Consider the following 21,537-nt stretch of genomic DNA (forward strand, 5'->3'; position numbering starts at 1 on the left):
AGGTCCCCTTTAGATAGACGTACTCTCCTGGATCGGAAACGTTACATCTGATATGTGCTGTTCTGCCAGAGTAGGACGGCTCTGTCACCATGCTCTCACTCGTCAGGCGACCTCGGGACAGGTTCTCCTTCTCTCCCCGTGAGTCTCTCTCTGCTCACGTGCTCCTCTCTCCCCATATCACTACTCACCCCTAATATATATATATATATATAACATACATACATACATACATACACACACACATATATATATACTGTGAAGCACTATGTGAAGCACTATGTACATTAATGGCGCTATATAAATAAAGACATACAATACTATACAATATTTTTTATATATTTATATATATATATATATATACACATATATATATATATATATATATATATATATATATATATATATATATATATATATATATAGTCCTATGAGAACTCAGATCAAAGAAAAAAATAAATAAAACTAGGCATTTTTAAAAAAAAAAGGCCATCCAGAAAATGCATTATCCAGAACCAGAAGATGTTCCCCCCAATGCCACAAATTGTAATGTAAACACTAATGTTTCTATGTGGTACACAGGCAACCAGCGCTCGATCCCAGCATCATGATGAAAGCCCAGGTCACAGTGCTGCCCAGAGAGCCTCTGTCATGGTCATAAAGGCTGGTGCTTGTGACTACACGTTGGAAACAAAGATTCGAAGCCCAGCACATAGGGAGAGGGACAGATGCTTCGGTCTGTTTGGTCTCCAGGGTGTACTGACTGCTGTGCATTTGTTGAGAGAGTTCACAGATAGGTGTGTGGTGTAGAGTCCTCACACAAAGATCCCTATAGTCTGCACTCAAAGTACATGGGTATAGTATAGTATATGATGGATTAAATAGTCCAGGAATACAGATATTCCTACATATTCCTGGTTTATTTAATCCATCATATACTAGACCCATTTACTTTGAGTGCAGACTATAGGGATCTTTGTGTGAGGACTCTACTCCCCACACCTACTTTTGAACCCAGTTATTATTATCCCTATGCACCATTGTATTTTAGTTATAAAAGCGGCATTAGGGATTGAGCGGTTAGTCAAATATAGTGATGTACCATTTGTTAAGTGACCAATAGTGGGAATTTAGCTCCAGGAGACCAGGCCTCGATTACAGCTGTCCAAGGTACTGAAGTGATAGACGTTACTGTCTGCTGACCACGGTGCTGAAATGTCAGTTTTATGGGTTCCTGCCAACCTTGTACAGTAAGTGTTAGATTGGAATGAGACCATAAGTGAGAGTTATTTGGAGCCCTATTGGGCCAGCATCATGGGTACAACAGTGACTTGGAAAACCAGGTCTTTCTGTGTCCTAGAGGAGGCAGAGGCTGTCCATATCTTAACTGAGACTGTTCCAACCATAAGGTCCAGTGTCCTTTCTACTGAAGAGTGTTTAGTTCTAAAACAAATTCCAGTCTCCATTTATAAAGGATTAAACATGCAGCCAGGCGATGACTGGCCAGTTAGCATTTAAACGGACAATGAGCTGGTTCCACTACACAAAACTGTTTCCATCAACCGTTACAAACTCAAAACTGAAGCATCCCATCCTCTAAGGCATTTAGAGAACCATGTTTATGTCCTAGTGCCAGCACCAGGTAACCGTGAGTGAGTTACTTTTTCCCCCTGTGACTCAAATAGAGTGTAAGCTCTGCAGGGCAGACACTGCACAATGCGCTGTTTTCCTAATAATAATGCAGTGATGACCCAAACTCGGAGTGTAGGACAGGGGTGGGAAACTCCAGTCCTCAAGGGCCACCAACAGGTCAGGTTTTTAGGATATCTCTGCTTCAGCACAGATGGCTGTTCGACTGAGCCACTGATTGGCCCAACAGTGCTGAAACAGGGACTGATTAAGTCGCCTGTGCAGAAGCTGGGATATCCTGAAAACCTGACCTGTTGGTGGCCCTTGAGGACTGGAGTTGCTCATCACTGTCGTTGAAGAAAACACCAATTGACAAACACTGCCCTAAGAAATGCCCTTAAATGTAATATATTTCCAGAGAAACAAAAACAGCAGGACGCCAAAGCCATTTCTGCTGTGAGATTGATGGTAATGTATCAATCTGCTCTTCCCTCTACTCCCTGTGCGCTGCACCTCTCTCTTTGGCGGGAGTCACCCGATGTACGTATTACAGTATATCCAGGGTCCATCACTGTGTCCAGTTATCTTGGCGTCAGCTCCGATGATGAGCGAGTCACACACGTGTCTAACCTCTCATATATGCAGAGGAATATAAACAAGGTGTGTTTGCTGTACTCAGGAGAAGGTGGCAATACGCAGACGCACTTATTATAAGCACCCATATACTGTCTCTAAGTTCTCACTACTTACCACTTAGACCAGGGGTGGGCAACTCCAGTCCTCAAGGGCCACCAACAGGTCAGGTTTTCAAGATATGCCTGCTTCAGCACAGGATGGCTCAATCAGAAGCTCAGTCTTTGTTGGGGGAGCTTGAGGACTGAAGTTGAGCACCCTTGGTTTAAAGGATAATCTCGGAAATAAGGAAACACAAAAGCCCAGATTTAGTTTGGGTCCAGATCACGGCAGCAACAAACTGCTGGAATATGAGCAGGAGTCAGGGGATAGAATATAGAGACATAATATAGCAGACATTTCTATCTACTAGAGGAGCCTGTGCAGGGGAACAAGAGGAGTAACAAAAAGCTCCAAGAAGCATTCACTCTCACAGACAAACACTTCCCTTCCATCTGAAACACAGTGATTCGCGTATTTATCTTACATCTGCCCGAGCTTTGTGTCGGTTTAAAGATGATTTCATTAAATTAATTACAGGATCGCAAATAGTACATTAACTCTGTGTATGCTAAAGAGGCAGCCAATTTCCTGCAGCCTTTCTCCACTAGACATTGAGGTTGTGCGTGAAATAAGCATTTGTTTGGGGCAGGCATGGTCAACTCCAGTTCTCAAGGGCCACCAACAGGACAGGTTTTAAGGATCTCCTGCTTCAGCACAGGTGGCTCAGTCAGTGGTCAGTCATAATGATTGAGCCACCTGTGCTGAAGCAGGAATATCTTTAAAATTACCTGTTGGTGGCCCTTGAGAACTGGAGTTGTCCACCCCTGATTTATAACCATCAACAGTTTAGTAATACCTGGAGTAATAATCACATACAGATGGGTGTCGTAAGAGTATTGGTGATACTTGAGACCATGACTTACAATGATGGGACCTAGTAGCTTCAATGATATAGATGTTACAGACGAGAAGGGAGAGAATGGAGATTTTGTGGCCCTCTGCCTGTAATGTGTGTTGCGGATGACAGGAGCCCGTACTCTGGGTTTAGATCTGCTTTAGAAGGAGGCAGAAGGGCTTGGTCAGTGTTAGAAATGCTCTCTTAAGGAGTGTATGCTTGATTGATTATAGACAGCTGTTGCTGAGATTCTCTCAAAGTAAGAGGTGTGACTTTACCTGCAAATAATAGTATCGCTGGAAAGATTATATGACAGACAGCTGTTGACGGCTAGTTCTCTGGACGTGGGGACTCAGTGACATTAACTTTTGAAAGTTAGACACGGTTGAGTTCCATACTGTATATGTAAGATGCTATCCGTACAACATGCCAGATAGACACACATGGTAAGGCCGTATACAGACAATAACACTCAGAATAGGACATGCCCAGGTAGGTAGTATCCTCTATATAAAGATATTACCAGAGAACACGTGGGTTAGAGAAGACCATGAATCCATCAGAGAAGGAAGGAGACACATGTCACCATCCTGGAGAACACAAGTAAAAACTTGATTTGAATACCATATATCTGTGAGTATTATTGAGGAATAAAGGTTTTCTGCACAACAAAAACTTGAATGCTGAAATGTATCATTTTGGAAGAAGATATGACAAAAGACACTGAGCAGCCAGATACCTCTGGAACCATTTCCGGCCGGTGCAACCGAAGGGTTTGGCCAACCATGTTATAGTACAGGCAGCCCAGAGGTTCATTAGGATGAGAATTGATAGAGATACTGTCCACAGCAAGTTATCCATCACCCTTTTCGTGGCAGGTTCGGTGCTGTTTTCTGAAGCCTGGCTGATGTTTGCCCAGGTGGGTTTGCCGTTTCAGTTCTAGCACCTAGTCTGTGCCTTTGGAGAGGAATGCAACCTCAATACAAATGTAACCAAAGTCTAGAACAACGGTAACCCGAGAAGTGCAAGCTACACAGTGGCTTTTGCCTCCATCCCGCAATATAATGACATGCATAATTCAGCACACAAACTGTGTGGTAATTACACTAAACAATGCAGTAACCAAAGCTCCTTCATGCTTCCCAATTTATCATTTACAGAAGCAGAGCGCTCTGCAATAACTCAGTACTCTGCTGCCACCTGCTGTTTGAAGTATGCAGTAAGCATGGCCAAGAATAGGTGTAGGACAGGGGTGGCCAAATCCAGTACTCAAGCGCCACCAACAGGCCAGGTTTTCAGGATATCCCTTCTCCAGCACAGGTGGCTCTGATTGAGCCACCTGTGCTGAAGCGGGGGACTTATTGAGCCACCTGTGCTGAAGCTGGGATATCCTGAAAACCTGGCCTGTTGGTGGCCCTTGACGACTAAAGTTGTCCACCCCTGGTTTAGGTTATGGATATCCGGCTCTGTCTATTACAAAATCAAAAGCTCAGACAGATCAAACTATGTTAAGAACTATGTTCTTAAGGCTCCTTCTGTCTTTCCAATTATTTTCATGTATTTGCCCTTACCCTCACTGCTGGAAGGCTACTCCATGCATCTACTACTCATTCAGTTTAAAACGACTCCTTTGCATTTCTCTCCAGCTTTATAGGGTGACCCATTGTGTTCCTTTTGCTCTCATCCTGATGATAGGACAGGATGAGTCTTTACAAAGGAAAGGGTTAACAATACAAGCTGAACCTGTTTGGAAACGGATTCCTCGGAGCAGGCAGCTCTGCTTTTCAGTAACAATACACAGGGGCCTGATTCATGCACTCTATGGTAACTGAACAAACAGCCAGCATGTCCCCCACACTAAGGGGGTTATTCAATAAACTTGGATAGTGCCGATCGTGGCTCAATGACTTCAATGGGAGTTTCCAGGTGATAGTGTCTCGATTGGCACTATCTCAGTTTAATGACTAAACGTCAAAGAGTACAAAAGCCTGGGAAGAGGTTCTATAATTAACTGAATCCGTTCACTGCCAGAGGGCTGCAACACATCACAAAGCGTTATAATAACACGCAGAGAGATGTAATAACACGCAGAGAAATATAATAACACGCAGAGAGATATAATAACACGCAGAGAGATATAATAACACGCAGAGAGATATAATAACACGCAGAAAGATATAATAACACGCAGAGAGATATAATAACACGCAGAGCGATATAATAACACGCAGAGAGATATAATAACACGCAGAGAGATATAATAACACGCAGAGAGATATAATAACACGCAGAGAGATATAATAACACGCAGAGAGATATAATAACACGCAGAGCCATATAAAAATAAAGAGCAATATAAAAACACGCAGAGAGCTGTAATAACACGCAGAGCAATATGATGACATGCAGAGCGATATAGTAACACACAGTATGATATAATAATAGCAGAGATGTAATAACACGCAGAGCGATATAACATGCAGAGAGCTGTAATAACACGCAGAGCAATATGATGATACGCTATGGCAATATAATAACATGCAGAGCAATATAATGCACAAAGAAATATAATAACACAGAGCCATGCAATAACATGCACAGATATACTAACACACCGAGATATAATAACACACAAAGCTATATAATAACATGCAGAGATATACTAACACACAGAGATATAATAACACACAAAGCTATATAATAACATGCAGAGATATACTAACACACAGAGATATAATAACACACAAAGCTATATAATAACATGCAGAGATATACTAACACACAGAGATATAATAACACACAAAGCTATATAATAACATGCAGAGATATACTAACACACAGAGATATAATAACACACAAAGCTATATAATAACATGCAGAGATATAATAACACACAGAGATATAATAACACACAGAGATATAATAACACACAGAGATATAATAACACACAAAGCTATATAATAACACGCAGAATGATATAATAATACAGAGTGATATATTAACACGCAGAGTGATATAATAACATGCAAGGTGATATAATAACATGTAGAGCATTATAATAACACCCTGAGCCATATAACACACAGAGATATAATAACAGGTAGAGAGATATAACAATAAAGAACAAGGGGAAAAGGGGGAAGAGGGGGAAGAGGGGGAAAGCTCCCGCATCAGCTGCAGTACAATAGAGTAATGTGAAAATAATCAGAGGTCATCTCTGGTGGGACGAGAGGATAGTAAGACAAACACACAAAAGATTCCCTCATGAATGCACTCAGATAGGCCTGGTAGAAGTGATGTAGTGTATTATAATCAATTTATTCAATGATAAAATAATATTTGTACAGAGGGGTGTGGTAAAGAAGTCCAGGGCCACCCCCTAATTACATACCAAAAGAACTTCCACATTTGAGTAAATGGGGAAGAAAACTGTGAGCGATAACACGCACAGCGATATAATAACACGCAAGGAGATATAATAACACGCAAGGCGATATAATAACACGCAAGGAGATATAATAGCACGCAAGGAGATATAATAACACGCAGAGATATATACGGTAATAACACGCAGAGCAATATTATAACACTCAGAGAGATATAATAACACTCAGAGAAATATAATAACATGCAGAGCAATATAATAACACTCAGAGATATATAATGACACGCAGGGTGATATAATAACACTCAGAGATATATAATTACACTCAGAGATATATAATAACACTCAGAGAGATATAATAACACTCAGAGAGATATAATAACACTCAGAGAAATATAATAACACGCAGGGTGATATAATAACACTCAGAGAGATATAATAACACGCAGGGTGATATAATAACACGCAGAGCGATATAATAACATGCAGAGAGATATAATAACACGCAGAGAGATATAATAACACGCAGAGAGATATAATAACACGCAGAGCGGTATAATAACATGCAGAGAGATCTAATAACACACAGAGATGTATAACAAGCAGAGAGATATAATAACACGCAGAGATATAATAACACGCAGAGATATATAATAACACGCAGAGATATAATAAGATGCAGGGATATAATAACACGCAGAGTGATATAATAACACGCAGGGTGATATAATAACGCTCAGAGAGATATAATAACACAGAGAGATATAATAACACAGAGAGATATAATAACACGCAGAGATATAATAACATGCAGAGTGATATAATAATAATAATAATAGTTTGCTCTTGTATAGCTGGTTTTACATAGCGCTTTAAGAAAAAAAGGATGGTGGAGCACAGCTGGAAAAAATGAAGGGCTGGAGGCTAATGGCAAGTTAAAAATGCTGACAAAGCGCTTTGACAGCGCGAAACGCTTTAGAGAACCCCTCTTGTTTGTAGCCCGGTCTACTCATGCAATAGATTAAAGCATTTTTAACTTGCCATTAGCCTCCAGCCCTTCATTTTTTCCAGCTGTGCTCCACCATTCTTTTCTACTTGGATTTACCTACACCGGAAGGAGGCACGCTGCATCTATCCAGGACTTGATGATTTGTGAGTTTATTGAAAATGTTTCTATTGCAGTTTATATTGTATATGGCTATACATTGACTCATGCCTAGGGATTGAGGTGTACTGTCCCATTAGTGGGTGTGGGGTGTGCTCTCTTCATTGAGTGCCCATTTCACACACTCACTGTGGTGCTTCTATACCATTATTTTGATATCCCACACTATGGTTATCAAGTGAGCATTCAAGAATTTTACTGCACATGCATTTTCTTGAAGTTAAACTCTCTCCTGGACTCCAATGCTATATTGCACAATATCACTCAGACATTAGTAGCACCTATCGGGGATTCATTTCCCATATCTACTTTACATAGCGCTTTACAGGCACAGTACCTGCCGCATACAGCTTACAATCTATGTTTTTGGTGTCTGAGGCACAGGGAGATAAGGTAACTTGTACAAGGTCACAAGGAGACACCGGGAAATGAACCAGGTTCTCGTGTTTCACACTCAGTGCCAGTCAGTGTCTTTACTCACTGAGCCACTCCTTCTCCCTAATAACACGCAGAGCGAATATTTTAAGAACCAGCGCATATAACTGCAATTTTACAACCCATGCTACATTCCTTCCTGTGGAATAAAAAGAAACTGACCATGTATAAATTGATATTTGATCATTTATATTTGTTTTCTTCCTGTTAGCTTCTCAGATCTAAATATAGATGCTTTTAGCACATTGTAAATTATGAAACAGTGTTAAAGAAAAGACTCTTGGTCTATTAATGTGGGGATTAAGATCGGAAATATATTTATTTTGAAATAACCAATAGATAATTTCCTCCAGATTGTTTTCATGTATACCGAGATACGTCACCAAAATCCGCAGATCAGAGAAGAAGACGCAGCCCTTTGGTTAAGTGAAAAATCAAAAAGCTGTATTAAAGCTGCAGACCAAGCAATATCCTACGTGTGTTTTTTTTTAAAAATAAATCAGTTCTGTACTATGAGAAAATACTTTAAAAAAAACCTCTGAATTACATTTGTAATGTATTATAATGTAACAAGCATTTTTTGTTTCTATAGCAACCATTTACAAAGTCACATCCCCTTTCCTCTCCCGAAACAGACTCTAGTACACCCCTTTTTGAGCCATGCCCCCTCTCTAGCAGTGCACCAATTGTATCTAGTGACTGCCTGGTCACATGATCTTCCCCACAGAACTTTGCATCTTGGGTCCTCTTCTGCTGCACTGACAGCCATGTAGTGAACCCCCGAGACAAATCTTCACTAATCGATCACAGGAGAACGGATCGATCAGCAACTTAGCTAATTACTCATCATTGTGTGGATTGTAGTGATGCACATATTAAAGGGAAATAAATAATAATTTTTAAAACGGCAGCTTGGACTGCTGCTTTAAAGGCATACAAAAAGAATTCAACATTTCAATGCCCACTCAAGGCTCAAGTAAGAAGTGTCTGTCTGTCTCTCTCTCTCTCGTTAAAAAACAAAAAGCGCGCAGCCCATAGCGCAAAAAGCGTCAAATGTAATAAAAATATATATGGAGGAGGGAAACAAGCTCACTCACAAACGACAAATAATAAAAGGCATTTGAAAAGTATCACCACCACGGGAACAGCAGGTTGAAACCTCCACAGCGAGATGAGATGAGCGCTGTCAGCCGTTTCTCCAAAAGTTCAGACCTCGTGGATGGATGATGACAATCAGTATGGAAGTCCTGGGTAGTCAAGTTCTTCCTACCAGTGGGTTCTCATCCGAACCGACACTGGAGCTCCGTGCAGCAGGGGAAGATGTTCGTCACAAACCAGCTGCCCCACAATGATGACGTATCGCCGTCGCTGCGTTCCTGACGCGTTTCGTCAGATGACTGACTTTATCAAAGGATCCTTTGATACACGAAACGCGTCAGGAACGCAGCGACGGTGATACGTCATCATTGTGGGGCAGCCGGTGTATGCTGGTAAGCTGAGACGGAGCCTGCAGGAGACAGCAGCGGTTTTATCCATCTCCGCGGTGCCGAGATCCGGATCCTGTGCAGACACCGCGAGTCTGCTGACTGTCTCAGTGTGAGCGTCCGTTTCCCCTTGCCAGTGCCCAACCCTATGGCGGTTTCTATACAAATCTGTTGACAGGTTGTTTTCATGTTTGTTTTTTTCTTTCATGTTTTATATAAAAATGTTACTGTATTTGTATACTGTGCAGCTTAGGGTTTAGTCACCATTAGGTGTTCTCCTCGGTAGTACTTAGCCGTCCAGCTGCACAGCTGTTCTGAGGTGGGGTTGGATCCCCTCAGTTTTTGTGTATTTTTAATAAATTACCTTCCACTAATCCCTGGTGCGCATTTGTGCATTTTTTATTATCTAGCTTTTTCCGCTATGGGCTGCGCACTCTCTCTTTTTGTTTTGTAGATTTCTTGGATGCGGTTCTCCCATATGTAGCTGCCATACACCCATTTCAAGCGTAACTATTGCACTGGATCTTATTTTCAAAGGAGTGGATCAGTATCTGTTCCTTTTACATATATTAGCTGTTATTTTCCTTTTATACTGTATTTAGATTGATATATATTCATCATTATTTACTATTGTCTGCTTATCTCTTGGCGCTACTGTGTTTTTTGATATATATATATTGTTGTTCATATTTATTGCAGTCACTGTATACTTGTTATGGTATTATAGAAAAAGAAGACAGATCATTATTACTTCAGTCAGCAACCTTGGATAAATCCCTTTTCTGCGTTGTACCCCAAACCCCACGATTAGGTTTCAGCCTCCGTGTGCCTGAGATATTCCGTGCGCAGAGCTGAATACACTGCCGCCCCCTGGTTATTACCTGTGTTACAGGGCAGGGCGGCTGTGCATTCTGTCACTCTGCAGACACTTCCTAACAATCGGAGCAGAAATCCATTTGTGTATCTAATAATATATTACCCGGAAAGGTATTTTGTGGGGAACACTGCTGTATACTGGGGGCCCACTATGTTCATCTGAGGGGGGGGGGGCAATTTCAGTCCTCAAGGTCCACCAACAGGTCAGGTTTGCAGGATATCCCTGATTCAGCACATGTGGCTCAATCAGAGGCTCAGTCTTTGACTGAGCCACAGATTGAGCCACCTGTGCTGAACCAGGGACTGAATGAGCCACCTGTGCTGGAGCTGGGATAGCCGTAAAACCTGACCTGTTGGGGGTTCTTGAGGACCGGAGTTGAGAACCCCTGGTATGGTGTGCATGTGCATGATGAGATAGGTCAAAATAGGCCTACGGATCATCTAGTGCAGGGGTGCTCAACTCCCGCCCTATCCTGAAGAGCTTACAATCTAAATCAGTGGTGGCCAACGCCAGCCCTCAAGGACACCAACAGGTCAGGTTTTCAGGATATCCCTGCTTCACAGTCTTCGAGTGAGCCACTGATTGAGCCACCTGGGCTGAAGCAGGGATATCCTGAAAACCTGACCTGTTGGCGGCTCTTGAGGGCTGGCGTTGGCCACCACTGATTTAAATCGTAAGCTCCTCTGGATAGGGCTGGAGGCGAGCACCCCTGAGCTAGCATAGTGTGCCCAGGTCTGGAGAGACCAGCATCTGCTAACCGATTCATAACGTATATGGGACACGGCATTGACTGCCAAAGGTGCAGGGCCTGCTCATCACCGTCACATCGTCTACTCCCTGTCTATTACACAACTACTCCCTGTCTATTACACAACTACTCACTGGCTTTCTTCCCCTCTGCTCCTGGCGTCCGTCACCAGGTACGCGCTGGCAAAGGCCCCGCTGCCCAGCTTCCGGTCAACGGCGTATCGTCCGAGTACCAGGGATCCGTGAGAAAAGGCGCCCCGGGGGGACGGTGACCGGCACGTGTCCACGGTCACATCCATCTGGGGAACATCACAAACGTGAGCACCCAGGGGTGCTGTGCAAGGGGAGAGTATGAGGGCAAAACACGCGTCACACCTACTGCAGGTATAATACATGCAGGTGTGTTATTAGTTCTAGGTGTCGTATTGCAGCAGTCCCCAGGTGCTGCGGTCAGCGGGATGATAATAATAATAATGTGTCTTCTTATGTATAGCACTGGCAGTGTGTGCAGTGCTGTACGCAGCATTTGCAGGCGCAATGAGCTTGCAATCTAATTTTGGTGCCTGTGGGACAGGGAGATAAAGCGACTATCCCAATGATGGCAGCTGGGATTTGGAGTGGGTTTACCCACACAAAAAGGCAGCACCATTAGCCCTGTAGCCCTATGGCCACAGATGCTGAGATTTGATCAGTGGGGACAGAGTGGAACCCTCAGCTATGGACATTCCACTGACCACCGGCAAAGGCAACACCAGAAATGGTATAAACAGCGCACAGGTAAGCCCTAGTGCAGGGGTGGGCAACTCCAGTCTTCAAGGGCCACCAACAGAACAGGTTTCAAGGATATCCCTGCTTCAGCACAGGCGAACAAATCAGTGGCTCGGTCAAAGACTGCACCAGCTGTGCTGAAGCAGGAATGTCCTTAAAACCTGACCTGTTGGTGGCCCTTGAGGACTGGAGTTGCTCACCCTTGTGTATGTATGTATGGATATCTTTATTTATATAGCGCCTACAGTATACTCGGCTCTTCACAAAGAATACAAGAATACCCCTGTCCTAGTGTGTAATAATCCTGTGCCTGGGGTTGGATTTCTTGCTGGGAGTGAATTTAGACAGTTGAGTATGTGAGGTCATAACCAGCCTCACTTTATGGAATGAATTTAAGGTGGAACTATGTATTTCACACACTTTCTCACAGTTATATTCGTGTTATTCACTTTGATCTGTGCAAGTAACATTTATTCATGGGCCAGAATCATTTCTATTACTCGCAGCTGTGTTCCTCTGCCCAGCACAGATAAGAGGATGTGTCGCACACCAGTCACACACATTGTATGAGCGTGTCAGAAAGTGACCCGAACCCTATCTGACCCAGCACATGTTACATATCAAACACCGTGACCCAGACACGCATCTGCTGATCACTGCTACCGTGTGAACAGAGAATCCCTGCAGGGTACCAGGCCGCGGGTATTAAAACCCACAGACAACTTCTCAGTGTAACCCTCTTTATTAGAAAGATTCCCTCCCCCATAACAGCATTAAGAGGGGGAGAGGGGGAGAGGGGGAGACACATGGTCAGTGCGTGCACGCGCGAGCGTTCTCGCGGCTTCACGCTGCCCTGTAGCAGGAGAGATTTTGAGTCCTGGAGCTAGTTTTCATCCTCGTTGGGCGAACCGCTGACGTGTCTTTGCCATTGCGCTTCGCTCTCGCAGACGCTCACGTTCACGCGCACTATAGATGATCTCATTCACCTAATGTGTTTGCTTGCGCGATAAGCATGGACGCGGCTCGCTCAGGGTAAATGCACTCGCTCTCGGGCGCCATGACATCACGCGCTGAACAAGCTGTAGTTCGCGCGGGGGGCGTGGCAGTGACGTCGCGGAGCTGGTTCGCCCTCATTGGCCGAACTTCACACGTGACCCGGCCATCACACGAAAAATACAAATGTATTTGTCTGCTCAAGCAGCGCTCCTCTGAACTCTCATGTGCACGCTGTCGCTCACTACAGCCATCCTCATTGGCTCAGGCTGACTCAACGCGTCGCACGCGAGCCTTCAGCCTGGACGAGCCCTAACGGTGCTGGGCGGAAAAGGCGGCGCTATGTGATGCAGGGCCATTTCTGTCTGTCGTATGCTGCGGCCAGGGTGGGAGAGCGCTCATTGCCGCTCGAGCGCTGTGATGTCAGTGCGTTTCCTGGCCAGCCAGTTGCGCGCTCGAGGGGGCGTGTCGGAGGGGGGGGGCATTACATCACGGAGCTGGTTCGTCCTCATGTGACACTTCAGCGAGCAGCCAAATCAAATTTGATTGTCTCGACAAGCAGGTAAGCGCCATGCATGCGCGTGCGCTCGCTCACGCTGGCCAGACAGATTGCAGCAATGCGTTTCATCGCGCCTGCTAAGCGCCACTCTGGATGAGGCCTAAGGGAGGGGGAGCGAGAGAGACATGGGGGGGGGGGAGAGAGATGGGGGGGGGGAGAGATGGGGGGGGAGAGAGATGGGGGGAGAGACATGGAGGAAATTAGGGGAGGAGAGAGATGGGGGAGAGACAGATGGGGTGGGGGAGAGATATGGGGAGGGCGGGTGATGGGGTGGGGGTAGAGAGAGATGGGGTGGGGGGAGAGAGAGATGGGGCGGGAGAGAGATGGGAAGGAGGGGTGAGATGGGGAGGGTGATAGGGGAGGGGTGAGATGGGGAGGGTGATAGGGGAGGGGTGAGATGGGGAGGGTGATAGGGGAGGGGAGAGATGGGGAGGGGAGAGATGGGGAGGGGAGAAGGGAGAAAGATGGGGTAGGGGAGAGAGAGATGGAAAGGAGGGGAGAGATAGGGAGGGAAGTGGGGAGAGAGAATGAGATGGGGAGGGGGTGAGAGAGAAGAGGGGGGGGAGTGAGAGAGAAGATACACAGTGAGTGCTGCGGTTATTATTGGGTTTTACCTGCTGTTTGCAGAGCTGTTTGGGCTCCTGTTGATTCCAGTACAGACGCTGCACAGGTGTGCCCAGTCCCCAGACCTGTGACACAGGCAGCAGGGCCCCATCCAACTCCCCTGAGGTGTGATCTAATGGGGGGTCTATAAACATGAGAGGAACCGCTGGCTGTGTGATAATGATAACCCTGCCCCTCCTAGTGATCACTGCTGGCTGCTCTCTGCAGGTACAATTACACCGGACTCTCCTGTCTCCATTAACCACCCCCCCCTCTCCAACTGCAAGATGTGGTACAGCCCAGTTGAGTCTCTGGCTTGGTGACAGTCACCCTGGTTACCGCAGGTGACAGATGCAGGTCACTTTGTCACATGATGGTCACATGTCAAGAGGGGAGAGAGAGGGGGGAGAGAGAGGGGGGGGGGAGGAGAGAATGAGGGAGAGAAGCTAGAGAGGAGGAGACGGAGAGAGAAGAGGAGAATGGGAGAGAGAGAGAGGGAGAGAGAGAGGGAGAATGAGAGAGAGAGAGAGAGAGAGAGAGGAGAGAAGAGAGGGAGAATGAGAGATAGGAGAGAGTCATTACCTGTTTGCAAGTTCATTCAGTGGCTCAGGAGTTGTGTTTGGAAGTGTCTGATTGATCCAGCACAAGGTTTGCTCTGACACACATTTGTTCACCTGACTTCTCCTGTAGTTCCATATTCCAATAACATAAGACACCACATGTTATTTTATTTTTATTTATAAAATGTGTTACCAGGAAGTATTACACTGAGAGTTACCTCTCGCCTATAAGTATGTCCTGGGCACAGAGTTATGATGACAAATACATGGTTACATTAAATGAACAGGAGGTTATACATTATATTCACAGACATTGCATGCACAGTAAGAGATCATATACGCTATAGGCGTATGTAACAGTTACAGACCAGATTATAATGTGAGACTACTGAAGCCTTGAAATCACTTGGGCCTCAGACACAGTGCAGGCGCGACCTAGCGCGTGATGTCACACACGCCTGTACTTGCCGAGATCTGTGTCCTGCAGGGTTGAGTGAAGGGGGCGTCATGTGAGCGGTTCGCACTCATTGGCTGAACCGCTCACGTGACCCGGCCGTAGCGCAGCAAAAACAAATTTGTCTCGCCACGCCTCTGCCGCCTTGCCGCTCACATGCACGTGCGCACTGGCCTCCATTGGTTTGAATTTGGTGAGAGTGACGTCGGAACCACTGTGGACGCAGCCATTGGAGGCGACTTTGAGAGTTTCGGGTAGACTGCTCCAGTTGTGGGGTGCACGGTAAGAGAAGGAGGAGCGGCCGGATACTTTGCTGAACCTTGGGACCATGAACAATCTTTTTGGAGTCAGATCTCAGGTGATAAGAGCTGCATGTGGTAGGGGTGAGGAGCTTGTTCAGAAAGTATCTCAAGGCAAGGCAGGAAAAGTGTACTTTGCGTCTAGACTCGAGTGATGGCCAGTCTTGTTCTGAGCATTTCGCAGTGATGTGTTGTAGTTACATTGTAGGACAAAGCGACACATTGAGTGGTAGAGGGTATCTAGTTTGCTAAGCTGTGTTTGGGGTGCACTAGTTCCCTCTCAGCTCTGTGTGAACCAGGCTACTGTGAGCACCAGTAACATTGGGTTTGCTGCATACATGATCCATAAATCCCCCTCAATCTCTTGTGATCTCAGAGTTTGCTAGCGATGGACGTCATGTAACCTTTTGTATGCTAAATGGGCTTGTAACATGTGCAGTGCACGCGCTTCTAAACACAGGATGATTACAAACCCACTGCGTATGACTGCACCGTATTATAACCAATTCATTAACCAAGGATTACAGACAACCAAACACAAAGTCACTCGCATACCCAGACTAAAAACAAAAAGTAAAATCCTGTCCCTAGGAGACACAATCCTCAACTTGAAGTTTTATGCAAAATGTTACAGATCCCCAACCGATCCTCGTTAGGGTAACCTGCAAAGAGAAATATTCACATAACCTCCCGCACTCTCCCACAAACCACCACCCATCCTGAAATAACTCATCGTGAGGATTTCCCTGTGCCCACAGAATGTGGCACATTACCTGCACATTACCAGCACATTACCAGCATACACATACAAACTACAGGTGGGATATTGACACCACAAACACATCGACACTCCAAAATGCTGCACTCCTCCTGTGGATCATCCAGCCTTCTCCAGTTCTGGCTGCTCTCTTCCTCTCGCCTATTTATTTTTGGGCGCCCAATGTCTAGGGACCTCCCCGCCAACCCGCTCCTGGCATTGGATAAGATAGCTATTTATAAGACCAGGAGGCAGTGTTTGGAAGGAGGGGTCCCAATGTACATCATGGCGATGTTCTGGTCCCGGAGGGTGTTCTGCTTGGTGTCCCCCCATCTGGATTGTTTTACCCTCACCATCTTTATTTAAGTGCACTTTAATTGTATTTACAGTACACTGATTACCAGATCTCTTTATTGTTTCTTTGTCTGACTTCCTTCCACTCACTGGCTAAATCAGTGAGTTTGTTCTTCCTCTGATTGGCCGGAGTATAAGACGGTCAAAATAGGCCTGTGGATCATCTAGTGCAGTGGTGCTCAAATCCAGTCCTCAAGACCCCCCAACAGGTCGGGTTTGAAGGATATCCCGGCTTCAGCACAGGTGGCTCAATCAGTGGCTCAGTCAAAGACTGGGGGTCTTGTGGACTAGCGTTGGTTACCCTGATCTAGTGTGTTCTGTTTCTCATCATGTGCACAGGCTTACATGTTGGTGAAACAGGAAAGACCCTGAGAAAAGCGATGAATATCCATGACCGCACACCCAACAAGAATAAACCGGACACACCGGTGGGAAAACCCTTCCGCAGCGCTGGTCACAACATACAAGGCAGGAGTCACTATATTGAAGGGAAACTTAAAAAAAAAAAAACAGACAGAAAAACATGGGGGTAGAAACTCATGCAAAGTTTGGCCCAGTACATACAGGGTTAAAGGTGCAGTCCCACCTAGGGTTTTGTATTTTGCATAGTTATTTCCCCCCCCCAAGTTTGGTGGAAAGCAGGGATAACTCCAGAAATGAATCTCGTTAATTTTTGCTCCGGGGAACACATGTTTACTTGTAAGGCGCCCCCCAATACACAAGGGCAAGCAATATTGAGGTTGATGGCTCTTTGACGCGGCTTCCTATGTGCTCGCATGGCGTGGGAGCATTAAACGAGACATCGGCAGCACCTTTGGAAGTTAGTATCTCGGGGAGCAGGGTTGTCACCGGAACTGATATTCATGCGGGTAAACTCTGGCGACCCCCTGATTTTCCCCTTGGATTTTTCCCCCATGTGACATGCTCCATTGGACCAGGATAAGGGATTCATGTCACATTATCCTATGGACGTATTTTCTACTCAATATTTACATTCCATGAAAGACCTTCTGCGGCAAATGCTCCAACACCTCACACCTCCGCTCTGATTACATAACCCCACTACATTTCTGGGTGGCCCTAACCATTTGCTTTACATATACATTTTCCGTTTATTGATATAGTACATAGATTCTCTTTGACAAAGGGCGACGGCCCGAAACGCGTAAGAGGTTTTATACATCCCGTGCCATGATGTCTACCATGGAATAAAGGATTTTTATTCATTCGTCGGTATCTAGCCCCCTTATTTTGCAATTGCTGTGCTCCATTTTCCACGAGGAATTATCTGCTACCTAGTAGATAAGGTTGAAAAAGGACTTATGTCCCTCACGTTCAAACCTAAGCTAAATGTAGATTGCAGATACTTATCTTATATTTGCATTTATATTTGCATTTACAATATATTGATCCAGAGGAAGGCAAACACAAAACCCCAGTAACACATTATCCAATGATATCTCATAATGGGAAAATAAATTCCTTCCTGACTCCAAATATCGGCAATCAGATTACTCCCAGGATCAACATCCTTCCCATGTTTACTTATTTGGTATATCCCTGTATACCTTTCCTTTCTAAAAAGATGTCCAACCTTTTTTGAACAAATCTATTGTATCTGCCATCACAGTGTCCATGGGTAATGAATTCCACATTGTAACTGCCCTTGCTGTAAACAATGTGGAAAGTAGCTGAAGCGCTCAAATGCAGGTACAATGAACAAAATAAGCCAAACCACTAAACCAGGGTACTAATGAAAATAATATAGTACTTAATGTGCAATATCCTCCCGAAGACAGGTGGTAGATGGTACAAGCCCACTCACCCTCAGTCTCATCGGCAGGTTCCCCTGAAAATAGGCAATACTCACATCCTGGTAGTAGGTAGGCAGGCTGTGCAGCTACATATATGCAATACAGGAAAAGGGAGATCAAAAAGCGCACCAGCACAAACGGAGCAGGAAGGACCCAAAAGAAAAAAATAATTAAACGGGCACTTTAATGTGACAAGAGACCCATCCAACGCGTTTCGAACGTCACAGCGTTCTGAAAAAGAACGCTGTGACGTTCGAAACGCGTTGGATGGGTCTCTTGTCACATTAAAGTGCCCTTTTAATTATTTTTTTCTTTCGGGTCCTTCTTGCTGTAAACAACCCTTTCCTTTGTTGCTGGTGAAATCTCCTTTCCTCCAACCTTAAGGGATGACCCCGTGTCCTTTGTACTGTCCTTGGATTGAATAGTTCTTTTGAAAGCTCCTTGTATTGTCCCCGAATATATTTGTATATAGTTACTAGCTTATATACCCGGCGTTGCCCGGGATAACATTTTCCCGCTCCCCCTCGCTCTACGCTCACCCCCCTCCTTTCCCATCTCCATTTCCCCCCCCCCCCTTCACAGTTCCGATTTCCCCCTTCACATCTCCAATTCTTCCCCCCCCCCCGCCTTCATAGCTCTGTGGCGGCGGGTCACTGGGGGGGGGGTGGCCGGGAGGGTTGGTTCCCCCCCCCCCCCTTCACAGCTAGGCAGCGTCTCCCTGGGTGGGCGGGTTGGAATCTCCCCCCCTTCAGAGGTTAGCGGCGGGTGGCTCACCTTTGGTTAGTGATTCCCCCCCCCCTTCCTTCAGAGCTCAGCAGCAGTGTGTCACTGGGGGGGCGGGAGGGTTGATTCTCCCCCCCCCCCCCAGTCGCAGGCGGGAGTATTGTGCGGCTCACTGCAGGTGGGTTAGTGACAGGGTGCGGTGGCACCCTGCGGGTATCTCTGCGGCGGCTGACTTTGGGTGCGGTGTGTATGTCTTTATTTATATAGCCAACACGACGTTTCGACCATAATGGTCTTTATCAAGTGACAATGGCATGCTTGATAAAGACCATTATGGTCGAAACGTCGTGTTGGCTCAATAAATGAGTTTGATTTGCTAAACCCGTTGTGCCCTATGTTCCTTTGTTCATCTGTTCAGGACTGATCGCAGGCTTTCGTGCAAACACTGGAGCACCGGTAACTGTATCATTATTTTTCTTTTTGAGGTGTGCAGCATTTCTCTTATATTTTCTGGTCTTTATTTATATAGCGCGTTTAATGTACATAGCGCATCAGGGGGTGTGACAGGGGGGGTGGCGGCAGCGGACTTATTGTGGGGCGGGGTGTCCACTGCAGTGGCGGGCGGGAGCAGGGTCGTCAACAGAAAGCATGAGGCCCAGGACAAATGAAAGGAGCAGGGTGCCCCCCCCCCCCCCAACCCATAGCGCACCTACCGGGGTAAAATATTTTTTAGCGCACAACTTGAACGTAACTGTTTTGTTCTTGTCACACCGAAAAAAAGATTACAATGCAACCTGTTTCTTTTTATATTTTCCACAAAAGACAGGTGAGTGACTGGGTGCGTGAGTCGGTGACTGCGCGGGTAAGTGGGTGGGTGACTGCGCGGGTAAGTGGGTGGGTGACTGAGTGGGTGCGCGGGTGGGTGACAGTGTGGGTGCGTGGGTGGGTGACAGAGTGGGTGCGCGGGTGGGTGGGTGAGTGCGCGGTTGGGTGACTGGGTGCGCGGGTGGGTGACTGGGTGCGCGGGTGGGTGACTGAGTGGGTGGGTGACTGAGTGACTGAGTGGGTGCGCGGGTGAGTGGATGCGCGGGTGAGCGGGTGGGTGACTGAGTGGGTGCGCGGGTGCGTGACTGAGTGGGTGCGCGGGTGGGTGACTGAGTGGGTGCGCGGGTGGGTGACTGAGTGCGTGCGCGGGTGGGTGAGAGGGTGGGTGAGCGCCTCCCCGTGCACATCATCACCCCCCCCTCCCCTTGCACATCATCACCCCCCCCCTCCCCTTGCACATCATCATCCCCCCCTCCCCTTGCACATCATCATCCCCCCCTCCCCTTGCACATCATCATCCCCCCCTCCCCTTGCACATCATCATCCTCCCCCCTTGCACATCATCATCCCCCCCTCCCCTTGCACATCATCCCCCCCCCCCTTGCACATCATGGGTGACTGAGTGGGTGCGCGGGTGGGTGACTGCGCGGGTGCGCGGGTGGGTGACTGAGTGGGTGCGCGACTGAGTGGGTGCGCAGGTGAGTGGGTGGGTGACATAGTGGGTGCACGGGTGGGTGACTGAGTGGGTGCACGGGTGGGTGACTGAGTGGGTGCGCGACTGAGTGGGTGCGCGGGTGAGTGGGTGCACGTGTGAGTGGGTGCGAGTGGGTGCGCGGGTGAGCGGGTGGGTGCGCGGGTGAGTGGGTGAGTAGGGTGCGCGGGTGGGTGCGCGGGTGGGGGAGCGCCTCCCTTTGCACATCATCCCCCCCCCCTCCCCTTGCACATCATCATCCCCCCTCTCCCCTTGCACATCATCATCACCCCCCCCTTGCACATCATCATCCCCCCCTCCCCTTGCACATCATCACCCCCCCCCTTGCACATCATCATCCCCCCCTCCCCTTGCACATCATCCCCCCCTCCCCTTGCACATCATCCCCCCCCTTGCACATCATCACCCCCCCTTGCACATCATCACCCCCCCTTGCACATCATCACCCCCCCCTGCACATCATCACACCCCCTGCACATCATCACCACCCCCTTGCACATCATCACCCCCCCTCGCACATCATCACTCCCCCTCCCCCCTCGCACATCATTACCCCCCCCCCTCCCCTTGCACATCATCACCCCCCCTCCCCTTGCACATCATCTTCCCCCCCCCTCCTTGCACATCATCCCCCCCCTCCCCTTGCACATATCCCCCTGCACCTCACATCCGATCACGGCGGGACTGCGCGCGCTCGCTCGGCACTTCTGCCGCACTTGAGAGCGGGCTCGGCTCCCCCGGGGAGGAAGGGGAGAGCGGGCTCGGCTCCCCCGGGGAGGAAGGGGAGAGCGGGCTCGGGAGGAGGAGGAGGAAAGCAGCCGCATACT

At 46.9% G+C, this 21,537-nt stretch overlaps 1 protein-coding gene across 4 annotated transcripts in view; it reads right to left on the reverse strand.

Moving 5' to 3' along the window:
• The window catches only part of LOC142469992 (serine/threonine-protein kinase Nek11-like), a 197,825-nt gene extending 183,273 nt beyond the window's left edge, over nt 1-14,552 (reverse strand). For all 4 annotated transcript variants that reach the window (XM_075576824.1, XM_075576822.1, XM_075576821.1 and 1 more), the window contains exons 1-2: nt 14,224-14,552; nt 11,425-11,588 (exon numbers count right to left, since the gene is read on the reverse strand). In XM_075576824.1, the coding sequence (XP_075432939.1) occupies nt 11,425-11,588; nt 14,224-14,367 (308 nt within the window). In that variant the 5' untranslated portion in view covers nt 14,368-14,552. The remainder of the gene's footprint in view (nt 1-11,424; nt 11,589-14,223) is intronic.
• Nucleotides 14,553-21,537: the final 6,985 nt, after the last annotated feature.

Source organism: Ascaphus truei, chromosome 19 (assembly GCF_040206685.1).
Source record: "Ascaphus truei isolate aAscTru1 chromosome 19, aAscTru1.hap1, whole genome shotgun sequence".
Lineage (NCBI taxonomy): Eukaryota > Metazoa > Chordata > Amphibia > Anura > Ascaphidae > Ascaphus > Ascaphus truei.